Source organism: Haliotis cracherodii, unplaced genomic scaffold (genome assembly GCF_022045235.1).
Source record: "Haliotis cracherodii isolate W230 unplaced genomic scaffold, xgHalCrac1.p SCAF_2, whole genome shotgun sequence".
Classification (NCBI taxonomy): Eukaryota; Metazoa; Mollusca; class Gastropoda; order Lepetellida; family Haliotidae; genus Haliotis; species Haliotis cracherodii.
The window spans coordinates 3,718,449-3,734,550 of record NW_027266275.1 but is presented as its reverse complement, the minus strand read 5'-3'; the positions used below and the strand labels follow the sequence as shown (position 1 = coordinate 3,734,550).

General features: G+C 39.8%; 1 protein-coding gene across 1 annotated transcript; it reads right to left on the bottom strand.

Annotated features, from left to right (window-relative positions):
* Positions 1 to 1,045: 1,045 nt before the first annotated feature.
* LOC139469492 (tether containing UBX domain for GLUT4-like) lies at positions 1,046 to 16,067 on the bottom strand. Its single transcript, XM_071251676.1, has 18 exons — positions 15,990 to 16,067; positions 15,475 to 15,533; positions 14,871 to 15,083; positions 14,334 to 14,415; positions 13,914 to 13,987; positions 13,007 to 13,493; positions 11,976 to 12,107; positions 11,378 to 11,424; positions 11,150 to 11,174; positions 10,584 to 10,653; positions 10,020 to 10,095; positions 8,187 to 8,335; positions 5,873 to 5,935; positions 4,968 to 5,020; positions 4,409 to 4,460; positions 3,761 to 3,833; positions 3,317 to 3,456; positions 1,046 to 2,671 (listed from the first exon to the last, which is right to left on the bottom strand). The coding sequence occupies exons 1-18, from the start codon at positions 16,065 to 16,067 to the stop codon at positions 2,661 to 2,663; spliced, it is 1,884 nt and encodes a 627-aa protein (XP_071107777.1). The 3' UTR covers positions 1,046 to 2,660.
* Positions 16,068 to 16,102: the final 35 nt, after the last annotated feature.

Sequence of the window (16,102 nt, the reverse complement as noted above, 5' to 3'; positions counted from 1 at the left end):
CGGGTGTTTATGTTGAGACACTGAATGGGGAGAAGTTAATCTTTGTTGCTTCACTGCTCTGAAATCAACATGAGTCCTACGTTCACACCTGATAGGGTTACTGTGCTGGCTCACACTCTAACGAAAGGGGAGACAACAATGTCTAGACATGTCTACTTATTTTTATAATTAAATGAAGCTGAACATGCATAAGTTCCATGTACATGTCGAATCCTATTCGTACATCTCCCAGATTTATCCCCAACCTGGACACTCAAATAGTTGTAGTTTATTTCTGGAAGAAGAATGCTCTTAACCTTGACGACATGCTTAGTGTTGAATATTCTTGATCTTGATTAACAGGATCTTGTATTCGACCCTCCCTGTGACTGGTAACCAACGGAGGCAAATCAAGACTGGTAAGAAGTGGGAGTTTTGCTGTTCTGTTGATTGTATTTCCGAAAAGACTTTTACAGTCGTCAAATGGAACAGCACAATTGATCTCATATTGATGGGTTGCCTCAGATGTCCAGAAATGGGCACATTAGTGATGTTCCTCACATAACATGTTCTACATGGATTGATTTACATCGGCTCCCACTGAAAGGCTTGGATCCATGTACACTCCTATACGTTTCACTCATAGGAACTCGTTATTGGTCTGTAAATAAAAATATATACCCCCCATATCCCCAATATTTAAGTAGAGAATTACATATAGGCGGTATATATTTTTATTTACTGACTGACAAATGAATTCCTGTGATTTCACTGTAGCCCTGAAAGAGTCCACATTAACTTTAACTCGATTTGCAGATGAACCAGCCAAAAAAATGTCAGTCTTCTCGTCATTCAGTTCGAATTTGCTTACACATCTATACAAAAAATTCCAAATTGAATTTCTATTACTAGTTACACAACATTGTATGGTACATACTTCATGGTGTGGTGGGATTAGTCCCAGATTCATAACAAACAAGTCCAGTAAAATGATAGTAACACACACATTACTTCGGATCTAACCGAGGCTTCAGAACTACTTGCTGGGAGTAATCAATAGCAATAATAACCTCACAGTATCATGATAACATTTATTAACAAATAGTGTTTTGTACATGACGTCAATACCACAAGAATGTTTTATCATGTTGCAGCGTATCCTATATCATATGACATCACCCTGGTCAACCAATCATAGAGCCACGTAGTACAGGCACACATTCTTATTACCCAGGTCAACCAGCCATGTACAGACACATTCTCTAGGGCCAGCATCCCTTCTCAAACATCCACTTTTTCCTTATGTCCACCATGACAACCTGTCTGAACTGTTTCCCAAATAAATAACCTAGTTTCCCCAAAGTAGTAAGTAGACGCCCCAATATAGCCTAGCTGCCCCTGTCTAAACATACATCTACATATACCTAGTCCACGTAAAAAGTTACCCCAAAGTATATTAACTCTTGTGTATAACCCCTAGGTATAACCCAGATACATCTATACACAATCTCATTAAAATCAGATCTTAGTTCTCGCTACTGCCAAACAAAGATCTGAGGACATCCCATTACGGGTCACATCAGACCGAACTTTGATTGACCAATGGAATGACTGACAAGAAGTCAACATTAGCCAATCAGAAGGCAGCTTAATCAAGCCTCACAGCACGAGTTTCAATCTGGCGACTACGCTTTGAAACATATTTTGCCATATACTTGATTAAAAAATTAAAAACTGAACGAAAGAACATTCTGGAATGGCTAATCTCTACATACCTAACCTGCATGACTAGGTACTTGAGCTGAGCAAATTTGTGAAGACCTGAAGGGCCTTTACACTGGGATTTAGAATACATAAGTGCATCCCTTGAGCACGCCAGAAACCTATGATTGTAGGTTCGAATCCCGGTTCACCCTGGTTATGTTTCTAGGTTTGTCATCACCATACTCGTGCTCATGGGTGCTTACAGTGGTAAACATCTGAGACCTGCATCACGTTGGGCTTTCCTCCCACATTAAGCTGACAGGCTGTGATATAACTGGAACCCAACTCACTCACTCACTTGATGTAATGAAATCTGCTGAAGATGTATTTATATCATTACCAAAGTTCAGACTTCACATCATACTAGAATTGTTGCAAATGATATTTTCACGGGAAACTTAAAAGTTTGTTGTTCTTATTCATTAAGGCTTCTTATCACATTATTTAAACATATCTCCTGCAACCAATAACAGGCTCTCCACATGCTGATTAATAAAAACCTGTCACACTTGTGTACTACCTCCATGTTGAAATGGGAAGCTATTATCTCAATACCTTTTACCTAAATATTGCTTGTTTGGCCAATCAAATGCCTTGGAATCACTTGCATTTTATTCATACTGAAATGATGTGCATCATATTATGGTTGAAAATGGAAGCCTCCGAACTTGTTCAAATATTCTGCAATATTACATAAAGCATATGGTGACTGTCGAAAGTCTACTGCAAAACAACAGTCTGGAACAAGGCATCATATACGGTACGATTTACTGCAGTGTTTCACGGAACTGATGATATAGCACTGTGTCCAGCATGGTTGAGGTGACCCCCAATGTAAGCACTGACGTCACAGACAGGAGAATCTGTAACCATCACAGACTGTAGACAGGATGGAGGCATGGCAACTATTACCATGGTTACTTCTTGCCTGGAACACAAAATGTTACTTTGTTACCAAACACTGTATGAAGTTTAATCAAATTAATTAATACATAATTTTCAAGTGTCATTTGACATTCATACAAAACATGATGACATCATGTTACTCACACTAAGCACATCAGCTCAAAGTGAGTGACTGAGTATGGTTTTACACCGCTTTTGGAAATATTCCAGCAATATCACGGCAGGGGACACCTGAAATGGGCATCACACATTGTACCCATGTCAGGAATCGAAGCAGGGTCTTCGGCATGACGGCGAACGTTTTAACCACTAGGCTACCCGACCACCCCACATCAGCATAAAGGTGAATACTGAAGACAAAAATGGAACAACTTGTCCTGATCCTCTTTCCACCCTCACCCAAGTCATTGAGTGAGTGAGTGAGATATTCCAGCAATATCACAGCGGGGGACACCAGAAATGGGCTTCACACATTGTACCCATGTCAGGAATCAAACCCGGGTCTTCGGCATGACGAGCGAACGCTTTAACCACTAGGCTACCCGACCGCCCCTTCCCAAGTCATTGTCACAATAGTTCAGTAGTTGAACACATTGAATCAACCGGCTGTTAATCATCAGTGGGAATCACTCTATAACCAACAGCAGTGTTGCCCAGTGCCACTGACCAAGTTTGAGCCACTTGGGTGCTTTCCCTCCAGACTGTGCCCCCGACGATGACCCTGCTTTTGATGACTCCGTCCTTGACGTTGATGCTGCGGACTCTGGTCCTGCTGTTTCCGAAGAACTTGACTCGATGCTTGGAAGGCTGAAACAGGATAAGGACAACCATGTCTTGACATGTTCTTAGCTGTCCCATTTTGGTACCACCATTTCTTCTTATCTTATTTCCGTACCTCACAAACATTGTCCACTCCCATCCTTTATCTCAAAGCTAAATCAAACGTAAACTACAATAGGATGTCACTTTGTATCTATTATCAACATTTCAAACCCACTCCAAACACCCTCTCTGGGAAATCACACATTTTTAAATTTAGAAATTACAATGTTGTCCCATATCTCTTCATTCCAGGTACTTGGAGCTGAACAGAGTTATCTGCCCATTTTACCTCTTGAATGCCAGTTGTTCTGCCTGTGCTCGCGTGGAGATCTCAGCCCTCACAGCTTCAGAGAGATGGTGATCTACAGAAAGTACATACCCCTCATCACTCACATCTAATATCATCAGTAGAATACATGTAGTATTATTAGAAATCCAGGGATTTCTCTAGATCTGCTCAAGAGCCCCCAAGTCAGCAGTTATATAAACATCAGAAACAAATCCCAAATTGGAAATACAAATTTCCAAATCATGTTATTAAAAGTTATAACTAATGACTCTTGTCATGTGACTTGTATTTCACCATTAACCGGCCCAATAAAGAAGAATAGGCTTGAATGTTCAGTTTAGCATTACTGCATTCAATGCTTGTGAAAATACTTGTGAATTTAAGAAAATAAGAATCTTAAAAATAATCCAATATCAAACAAAATATATTTCTACATGTATTCACAATTTCAACTTTCTTTGAAGATAAATCCCTGCTGACACAACATTAATTCTGTTTATATCTGATGTTAATCAAATCATATTTACCTAGCCACTATACTCTAGTATAGAAATATTTGCCCTTTTCAAGTTGTAGTGATAATGGTTCAAGAGTTTAAAACAAATAGTTTATCCCTTTCCAGATGTCAAACATATATTAAATATGTACCTTTGGCAACCTCACAACCGAAGTAGATTCGTGTAGCGGGGACTAGATGAGCCTGCAGGAACAGAGCATGCAGTGACCAGATAGAGAGGCATTACACACAGTTCTCTCCCCTGACCTTGTGTCTATGTAATAATCATAGTAATTGTGGCTGGCTTGACAATTAAAGATGGTACTGGTAATGCAATATCAAGCACGATGACACATTTAATTTCTTAATGTAGAATTTTGATTCCAACAAATCTGACAAAGTATACCTATAGATCTGTATACAGTAAAAGCAGGCCCTGTGTCCAGATACTCTGCTTTCTGATCAGTTACTGTTTGGAATGTCTATATAGAATCTAAATTTACTAGATACTTATGACTTGCCAATCCAGAAATTAGTATATTTTAATGATTTTACATACAATTGTATTTGTCCCAATACTTTAAAATAGACTTACGACAACGTTCGCGCTAACATAGCTTCATGGAACAGACCCCAGATCAACGGGGTTTCATAGCTCAATCTGTTACATCACTACACATGCTGCAAGGCTATCCCTGCGTGATACCTCACCTCAATGAGAGTGGAGCTCCTGTCTTTGAGAACACACTTGGGTGGTGTGGTATCTGTAAACAGTGTCACATGATCATAATGATGAAAGAAATAGTTCAAATTTTGCACCCCCCGGCTAATTTGGCTGTGTCTACCACCCCAATACCCAATAATAAATGACCAGTGCCTCACTATAAACAATGTCACATGATCATAATGATAGAAAAAGTTCATGTCATAAAACACTGATGATTCTGTAGTTACAAAAGAAGTTAATGATCAGCATTACACAAGTATCAATAACATTTCAACCATGACACAACTGTATATGTTGTTGATTTTTACACATAATTGTGAAGTTATTTTCAACATGTTCCACAAAAAGAGATTGTGGAGTTATCGTCCTCATGATTCCCAGACAAGCTAAGTCATTTTCCGGATGCTTCAATCAACTTCTATCATAAGAAGCTTGTTGTTTTTGATGGTTGTAATTAACATAGTGAAATAAGGATGCAATCATGACACCTTAAAATTATTATTTCAATAAAGAAGAACTTTTTTATGTTATTTGGTGCGTGCGTGCGTGCGTGTGTGCATGTGTGTCTGTCTGTGTCTATGTGTGTCTATGTGTGTCTGTGTGTGTGAAAGAGATTGGTCTAAGGACCGTATCATATCTTCCTGACGCCCATATTTTACTTAACTGTTCATGTTCACATTTAATTTTTTTTCTTTGTAAAATTTGAACTGTGTCATTAAGTCACCACCCAGCTTAAACCTGCCTCAATAGTTGTTGTAAAATTTTGAACCCCAAACCCTCACCCCCAACTATTTGGCTGTGTCACCCACCCCCCTTACCCCAATAACAAATGACCAGTCCCTCATGATATGGTGATGGTGAAGGAGCACCTGTTATGGTGTTCACTTACAGAGGTAGAACGGGGTTGTCTTGTCCTGTAGATGTTCTTTAACAAACTTCTGAACAGCAAACACTGCAAGAACATAAAACATGTCACAATGTACAACAAGTCTAGGGTTGTGGATCCTGTATCAGGGATTGTTTGTTTGGTTGGTTGTTGTTGTTTAACGCCACACTCAGCAATATTCCAGCGGTCTGTAAATAATCTAATCTGGACCAGACAATCCCACTGGTTGGCATCGAAAGCATTGTTCCACGCAATTGGGATATGATGACATGCATCAACCAAGTCAGCGAGTCTGATCACCCGATCCCGTTGGTTGACAAGCATAGTCGCCTTTTACGGCAAGCACGGGTTGCTGAAGACCAATTCTACCCCGGATGTACACAGGTCCAAAACAACGAATTATTGCTGGGTCAAAGGACCTAGTCCTATCCAACCAACTGATCCCCATGTCCTATCCAACCAACTGACCACCAAGTCCTATCCAACCAACTGATCCCCAAGTCCTATCCAACCAACTGATCCCCAAGTCCTATCCAACCAACTGATCCCCAAGTCCTATCCAACAAACTGATCCCCAAGTTCTATCCAACAAACTGACCACCAAGTCCTATCCAACAAACTGATCCCCAAGTTCTATCCAACCAACTGATCCCCAAGTCCTATCCAACCACCTGATCCCCAAGTCATATCCAACCAACTGATCCCCAAGTCATATCCAACCAACTGATCCCCAAGTTCTATCCAACAAACTGACCACCAAGTCCTATAGCTGATCCCCAAGTCCTATCCAACCAACTGATCCCCAAGTCCTATCCAACCAACTGATCCCCAAGTCCTATCCAACCAACTGATCCCCAAGTCCTATCCAACCAATTGACCACCAAGTCCAATCCCACCAATTGACCACCAAGTCTTATCCAACCAACTGACCACCAACTCCTGTCCAACCAACTGATCCTTAAATCCTACCAACCAACTGACCACCAAGTCCTATCCAACCAACTGACCACCAAGTCCTATCCAACCAACTGACCACTAAGGTCATGTCCAAACAACTGATCCCTAAGTCCTATCCAACCAACTGATCCCCAAGTTCTATCCAACAAACTGACCACCAAGGTCCTATCCAACCAACTGATCCCCAAGTCTTATCCAACCAACTGATCCCCAAGTCCCATTCAACCAACTAATCCCAAAGTCCCATCCAACCTACTAATCCAACCAACTGATCCCCAAGTTCTATCCAACAAACTGACCACCAAGTCCTATAGCTGATCCCCAAGTCCTATCCAACCAACTGATCCCCAAGTCATATCAAACAAACTGATCCCCAAGTCCTATCCAACCAACTGATCCCCAAGTTCTATCCAACAAACTGACCACCAAGTCCTATAGCTGATCCCCAAGTCCTATCCAACCAACTGATCCCCAAGTCCTATCCAACCAACTGATCCCCAAGTTCTATCCAACAAACTGACCACCAAGTCCTATCCAACCAACTGATCCCCAAGTCCTATCCAACCAACTGATCCCCAAGTCCTATCCAACCAACTGATCCCCAAGTCCTATCCAACCAACTGATCCCCAAGTTCTATCCAACAAACTGACCACCAAGGTCCTATCCAACCAACTGATCCCCAAGTCCCATTCAACCAACTAATCCCAAAGTCCCATCCAACCAACTAATCCAACCAACTAATCCCCAAGTTCTATCCAACAAACTGACCACCAAGTCCTATAGCTGATCCCCAAGTCCTATCCAACCAACTGATCCCCAAGTCCTATCCAACCAACTGATCCCCAAGTTCTATCCAACCAACTGATCCCCAAGTCCTATCCAACCAACTGATCCCCAAGTCCTATCCAACCAACTGATCCCCAAGTTCTATCCAACAAACTGACCACCAAGTCCTATCCAACCAACTGATCCCCAAGTCCTATCCAACCAACTGATCCCCAAGTTCTATCCAACAAACTGACCACCAAGTCCTATCCAACCAACTGATCCCCAAGTCATATCCAACCAACTGATCCCCAAGTCCTATCCAACCAACTGATCCCCAAGTCCTATCCAACCAACTGATCCCCAAGTTCTATCCAACAAACTGACCACCAAGTCCTATCCAACCAACTGATCCCCAAGTCCTATCCAACCAACTGATCCCCAAGTCCTATCCAACCAAATGATCCCAAGTTCCTATCCAACCAATTGACCACCAAGTCTTATCCAACCAACTGATCCTTAAATCCTACCAACCAACTGACCACCAAGTCCTATCCAACCAACTGACCACCAAGTCCTATCCAACCAACTGACCAGTTTCCCTGGGTCTGAACATCCCCTGAAGCACCAGTTTGTCCGGAAACTGGACCCGGATGACCACCTTCTTGTACTTGCTGTATCTCTCCTCCAGCCTGGCCTGCCGCATGGCCTGTGTCATCAGGGGGGCGTCGGCCTGGCTGTCCCTGCAACCAGGATCAACTGATGAACAATCTCATCTCAATCCCAAACCACAGGAGGCATTTCTTTCATGGTTACTTGGCATGACATTACTGACAATATCTTATGCAACAACCTGTTAGGTATATGGCCAGAACTACAAGTAGTCGATCAAACCATACGCTAAAAGTTACAAAAGGGGTTGTTCGTAATTCATTGGTATACAATACTTCTCACCTCCTTAACAAAACTGAGTGAGTGAATGTTGTTTCATGCCACAGTCAGTTTTATTCCAGCTACAGATTTATTACTGTGTGCAAGACCACCACATTCCAGACAGGACACAGCAAACTTGGTGAATCCAAGTCTGCTCTTACAGGCATGAGGAAACCTACCCGGGATAGGGAACCCCACAATCCTAAATTTGGCCTCTTAAGGAGGAACTGTAGAAGAATTAGGAATCATTATTGGATTGTCACTGAGTATAGTCATGTAGTCAAAGTTTGATGGGCTCTTGAGAGGGCCTGGGGTCTACGGCCTGGGGTCTACGGCCTGGGGTCTACGGCCTGGTGCCTATCTCCAGTCTAGTTCAAGATGCTGTAGTACCATGTGTAGAACGGAGACAAGTTTTATAATTATGGTGATCATTAACTGTTACATTGATTTATCATCTAAAACTGGTCGCAACGGGAGATATCGCTTCAGTGAAATTGCATCACAATGCTTTGCAGACCATTGGGACATGATCGGTTACCATTTCAACACAATGAAATGACATCACTATAATCTCTCTGCAACAGCTGTTTAGCAGTACTTTTTACACTTAGGACTACATATTACGGTTTACAACCTGAAACATGAAGAGGAATGTTGGATGGTAAAAAGACTCTCACCCTCTTGTCTTTTGATACCAACACTTTAACAGTTTAAACTCTTCAGCAACCTTAGAGTTTTCCAAATTTTTATTGATCTGTGTAGATATATTTGATATCAAAAGACACTAGGGTGACATTCTCTATTTACAAAATAGGAGTCAGAATATACTCTGAGATGCTGTTTGGCTATCCACACTAAAGGAAACTGACATCAATAAAACTTGCCAAGCAAAGAGCCAGGTAAAAAAACATTTCATTTCACAATATATTTATTACTCAAGAGAAGTTAGAGAACACCTTGATTCTTTCATATTACAATACAGTGTTACCTCGCTATTGTGCTCTTCAATATAGTGCTAACACGGTTACAGCCTGCGGTAACGCATGGCTCCTAAAACTTACTTACATTTTTAATAAATTCAAGTTTTCCAATGACACAGTGTTTTCCCCTTCTCAAAAAACATCATCAGCCGATCACAACAATCATGTAACACTGGAAATACTTGTCAACAAATCTAAACTGAAGTACGTAATTTAACCCCATTATTATACTATCTGGTTATAAAAAGGTGTTCATTGTTTATCTGGACTTATGTTTATAATATATTACATTAATTTTATTCAAAATTTCATTGTAGTTATTTGGGTGTTCTTTAACATCTTTTGAGTAGCATAGATGCAGTAATACATAAACGACAGAATGAATAGATTAGCACACAGGCCAACACAAATTACTTTGAATTCCATTCCAGAAGGTAAAAATTCACAGCAACAATTCTGCAAAAATATACAAAGGCATGTTTTTTACTTGAGATAACAATAGACAGTAACTCACACATTTTTCTGGAGGTCGACCATCATTTTCCGAACATCTGCATCAGTGACATCAAAGAAGTCATCAGGCAGATCAGCTGTGAAAGGAGTCTAATTTCTGTAACTTGTTACCATGGCAACATCACCAACAGTCAACTCTTCAAGTCAGTAGTTATTGTTGCACAGGCCAATTAGCATTTGATAGGCTTAAAATGGACGACAAGTTAGGTTTTTGACAACAAGGTTGTTAATTAGATTGTTTAACAAATCTGTTAGATTATCTTGGTTTGACAAAACATATTCTTGTTGGCATTTATACACTACAAACTTGTCAATTAACAAGACAAAGAAGTCTGTACCAATGTCAAAGACAATCTGTTATATCAGCCATTGTAATTAGTAGTTTTCAGCCACTGTATTGTTTTCTAATACATCATACTGAATATTTGTGGCTGCAAACGCCTGAGTCAACTTGTCTTGCAGAAGATTTTTTAGGGTGTTTGTTTTAAAAACATATTATTTGTCAAGATTACTAGAGAACACCCACAATAAGTTTATGTTTACACAGATACCAAGCCCCACATACCATCTGTCCCAGGCTGAGAACTAGCAACAGGCACATCCAAGTCAAACAACACAGTTTCTCTGTCACAAGGCTGAAACACATCAGCAGAAAGTTGATGCTGGTTGAGAAAACAAATACTCTTCTATCCATATCCTTTCATGTTTTCGTGTATATTAATAGAATATGCATATAGGAGTTCAGATGCATCCACAACCATCTAGTGTATCATATCTCCATTCTAAAGAGGGATGGGGAGTCTGAGGTATGCATTGAGGCGAGGCATAAGTTCTTATTTCCACCTGTAATGTAATTCGAAACAGTCTTAAAACATTTATACTATAGGGTGGTAAATAGGTCTACAGTGTTCCGATGAATACAGCAAAATTTGTCTCTCTATGTACATAACAAATATATAACCTTCTAATCCACTACACATTTATTAAACCTTTCAAATATCTTTCCTTTGTCACAACTTCTTGATAAGACCTACAACTAAAATGTTTCAAGACATGAACTGGGAGTATGAAAAGACATCCATGACCATTATCAAAACATGGACAACATTAACGTGAAGACTGTGAACATACCTTGAACTCCTCTCGGTTCACATCACTGAAAGATACAATATAACAATCTTTGTCACAAACAGCGTAGTCTTTGATTAGCATCAGCTAGCCTCAGAATAGATGGAAGTACAGTGATCTTCACATTTCCAAGGTTTGTTAGCATTATCATATACAGAGTCAGCATAGACATACTAAAAACCATGACTGAGTTTTTCTAAGATTTGAAACGCATGATACACCTGACCATACCTGAGTTCATTGGAGTAGACAGATTTCCCCTTGGAAGACTCTGGGAACTGGAATTATACCACATTGAAAAAGGATGAATACAGTCAAAATGTGATACCCCTGTCATATAATTCTGAAATTATGCTAGATATTAAGATCACATACCGTATTCCACGTAATAAGTGCCCAGGGCGCTCTCAAAATTAGAAATAGGGGGCTCTTATTAGATTATTATTTTCGTGAAAAAAATCAGAGTTAAAAGATCGTAGATTTCGTGGTTTATGCTGACAGCCTGAAATGTTTATATACGACAGATATATTTTTCCAGGACTTAAATGCCCATAATTAAGGGTACATATAACACACGAGTGCGTATTATACACGAATAAATAAGTCTTGTGTACATTGATCAATCAGAAGGGGTGCTTATTGAGATTGTTCACTAGCCAATATATTAGCAAATATCGCCGTGGGCGCTTATAACGTCAAATACGGTATATGATATATATACAGGAAAAGCAGTGGAAGACTCTGCAAGTTATTCTGAGTTACTGGGTAACACTGATTTGATGTTGATCGTTATTGTAAAGAGGGACATAAATGATAATAGATGTGTGACCTTGAAGTCTGTGAATTGTGGTTGTGGCAGTGCTTGTCTAGGTCTTGCGGCTGCAGCATTCTGACTGGACGGCATCTGTACTGACCCCCCAATGAGACGCTGCATCATCCTCTGAGCAAGGGCGCGGGCCAACTGGAGGGAAACATGTAGCCATGCTGTATACGCTAACAAACTGCAGCTGGTAGAATTGTAGTTTAAGTGAGCGAGTTTGGTTTTACGCTGCTTTTAGCAATATTCAAGCAATATCATGGCGGAGACACCAGAAATAGGCTTCAAACATTGTACCCAAGTGGAGAATCAAACGCGGGTCTTTGGCGTGACAAGCTAGCGCTTTAACCACTAGGCTAGCCAACCTCCCCAATTGTAGCTGAAGACATTCACACATGATGCAACATGTTGTATGCAGTCAGCATTATATTACTACTAGAATTATCACAGCACAAGCCAGTAATAAAGTGTGCATGTGTCTGGTGTACTAGTTCGTAACAATGACCAGTCCTTGTTTTATCCCTTTAATGCCGAGTGTCAGGCAGGGTAAAAATAAGTATAGTCTTGGTTCTCAGGCACTGCCCACATCATCATAAAGTTCATTGCACGTTTCCTTTTTGTGTCCATTTTCAATTTTTTGTTTGCATTGTGTTTAAGTTTAAGGAATTTTTTAATTTTTTTAAAAATGGAAATAAAACAAAACGTGTGGCAAACTTTATGATGATGTGGTGCTGCCTGAGAACCAAGACAATTATGTTTTTTAGCCTTAAAGATTTTAATTTTTTTTAGCCTTAATGTCTTTTGGTATGACGCAGCCAGGGATCAAACCCAACCTTCCAATCCAATCATACATATTTTATTGTTGTCCTGCAACTTGCATTGGCATAATGATTATGATATATTCAAAATCACATTTCACACACAAAATTCTGCTGTCTTAGATACTTTAAACTTGAACAATTATGAACCACATGAATGGGTCCATTTCTTTAATAGAATAGCAGCTTTAAGAAACAGTGACTATAACTGTCAACATGATTTACCCGTTGTTGATCTGGTGGCAGATCATTGAAATCATCCGGTGTGAAGATCTCCACACCTGGTATGTTCATACTCCGCAGCTGCTCAATGCTACTCTGTCCATTGGCAGGTACTGGATTCTGGCTCCGTACACTGCCCTGTCCACTGTTACATATTGCATTGGAATCACTAGCATCCCCAGTGGACACAGACATCACAGATGCAGCAGTGTCTACCTCCATTGCTTCCTGACCAGACAAACTTGTTTCACTCCTTGTCTCCTTATTATCACAAATGTCTGCCTCCATATTGGTTTCCAGTCTCTCTGGGATCACCCTGCTACTGCCACCAGGTGGCACTGCTGCCTGACTCTCTGATGATGAACTTTCCTGCATTTCAGCATGTTTCCTTGCTGCTATTTCTCCAAGACGAGCCTCCTTCACTTTCTCCTTGTCTGCTTTGGCTATTAATCCTGCTATAACAGAGTCTTCAACTGGTCGATGGACAAGTCTACAAAAGTAACATTCCAAAGTCAAGTGACCGGTCACTTAAGGGACTGGTTATTTATCATACTGGGACTGGTCTTTGGACAGTATCATATCTTGCTGACTACCCCCACCCCCTCCAAATTCACCCCATTTTATATTTCATGTAACATTTATATTTCCTCCACCCCCCAATCCCTATCCACACACCATCACCCCCAATAATAAATGTCCAGTCCCTAAACAGTCTTGCATTTTCGTTCAAAGATGCGTTGAATAAACCCACACCAATGCAGAAAACCCGTACAGAATATTAATGTCTTTATCATCCCCAACAGGGTTTGTTCCACACCACACCCACTGCCAGAACTCCAGATAATTTGTCTCAGTCTTTTACATATACTTTATTGTCAGTACAACAAGTTGGTTTGAATCATTACCCCACCTTATGACAGCCTTGCCTCCTGTAAGTCCCAGTTTGCGTAAGGTTGTGGATTGCAGAGCACACTCACCAATCACCTAGATCAGAAAAGTAGCATCATAACTCAAAACACAAAAGGATACACCGGTTCCATCTACACAACAGAAAGACTTGTTTGAAGTATATGTGCTACCTGTAACAATTATGGACAAAAAATCCTTGGGTTCCACTCATGTTTCTTAGCAACCTGGGTTATTATGAGCACTATCATAACAATAGCTCAGAAAAAGAGAGCGTTTTTGACAATTTCCCAACTTTGTGTGGATGAACAGAGGATCAGATACCATATATCTGTATGAGTTTTAAGTTCATACCAACCTCATCTCTCCTGTTATCAAGAATTCACTTTGTATAATGTTTTTTATAATAAACAGTTTTACTGACCTCTTCGGTCATGTAGATACACACAGGATGAGTTGGTGGTGTCTGACTAGTGTCAACAACTGTCAGCTTGCCTGCATGCTCTCTGAAATCGGGGATAGTTAACCAAATAATAAATTTCAAGCGAAGTACCCAGACATCAATATCTGCAACATTTGCATATTTTCATACTTTTATGTAGTCATAGTCATACATGTTTATTTTATCAAAAAGATGTACAACCTAAACACACTTACCCACATATACAAAATAACCTAACCTCTGATCATTAACTAAATAACATTCAATAATTTCTTTTACTGAGACTGATACTACTGAGATCGCTCCATTACGGAACTGTTCCCAATCCTGCATCGTCCAGTCTCCCACAAAGCAACCTTACGGCTATAATTATCATAAATCTGTGTTAAAGTATGGGATTCACAAAAGTTGTAACTCAATCATCACTTCATAGAATGATGTTAAGGACAACTCGACAAAACTAGCACTGCATCACACCCAGCGTCTTCAAGTTGTTAGCCCTCCATGTCATCTACTCACCCAGACTGTGCCTCCCAGTGCTGCAGAATATCCCACAGGCTTGTACCAGGAAGAAACGAATGCTGCAGCCTCTGACCTGATTCAAGCTGAATAGCAATTCCAACATTTTCCTCTGCCCTAGACTTCTCCAGTTTTTGAAGTTCCAACTTTGCGTTGTTTGGAAGGTTTGCATAACGAAAAGAGAGGCTCAAATCAAGATCCTTCCTGCCATGGCTGTCAAAGAAGTTGTCAAAGAAGTTATCAAAATGTGAAAATGTCACATTGCATACAAACATATGCAAATTGATAACAAACTAACACTATGTTTCACTATATACATCTTTGTAACTTAAAGAATGTTAATTTCCTAAAGTGACTGCATTATGATATGTGTGTTTTGTCAGCTGTGATATTTCCACAGACCATTTTACATAAAAATTTATATATATCAACTACTTTTTCCACAATCTAGTGACCAAGTACAATCTACTGGGGAAATAGTGTTCCTTGTGTGAATTATTATTTTGTCTTCAAGCAACAGGAAACAATTGCTTTTTGACAAGATGTAATCAAACTGGAGTCATATATATCCAACTGTTTAAAACAAGTTATGCTATGAACTTACACAAGTTTATAGTCTTCTGCTGGAATGAAGCCTTGCTTCTTGCACACTTCTTCAAGTACCTTGTGTTGGCAAAAATCTTATTAATGTGTTATCAACAGATATTGTACGATTCATCACAAATATTTTCAATATAATTAATTTAATTTCATATTATTGTGTAATAAAACAATGACCATTACAGTTGTGTTTTGACTGCATACATTTTATTACATGACAAAATATGGTAATTTAAAAAATCATGTCATCAGTTAACATTCCTGTTTTTGGGCATATACTCTGTACCAGTGATGTCCTGCTACGTCTTTCTGCTACGTTTGACATTTCTTCCGGAAATTTACATAAGTAAAAGATTAATTTATTTTCAAAATCATCTCCGGGTCCAATCTTTGTTGTTCTAAAATCACGAAAACGTGACTTTGCAGAAATAAACTTTGACAGGGTTAGTTGATTATGTCGCTTAGACAACAATGGTGTGTGTGGTCAGAACATTTTAGACTACGGTGTTAAACACTCACTTGTAAAAGTTTTGAATTAGGTGTTATTTTAACATTTTGACGTCGCCCATTCGGGCAAAGCACTTGCACCGTCGCCATTACTTTCCTTAGAGTTATCTGCCCTTCCTCCTGGT

Excerpts from the sequence above, each read along its gene's own strand:
- LOC139469492 (XM_071251676.1), bottom strand. The coding sequence starts at position 16,067 with ATGGCGACGGTGCAAGTGCTTTGCCCGAATGGGCGACGTCAAAATGTT. Across the intron at positions 15,084-15,474 it reads GCAGAAGACTATAAACTTGT|CCATGGCAGGAAGGATCTTG; the intron begins GTAAGTTCATAG and ends CTTCTTTGACAG. Across the intron at positions 5,936-8,186 it reads GTTCAGACCCAGGGAAACTG|TGTTTGCTGTTCAGAAGTTT; the intron begins GTCAGTTGGTTG and ends ATGTTCTTGCAG.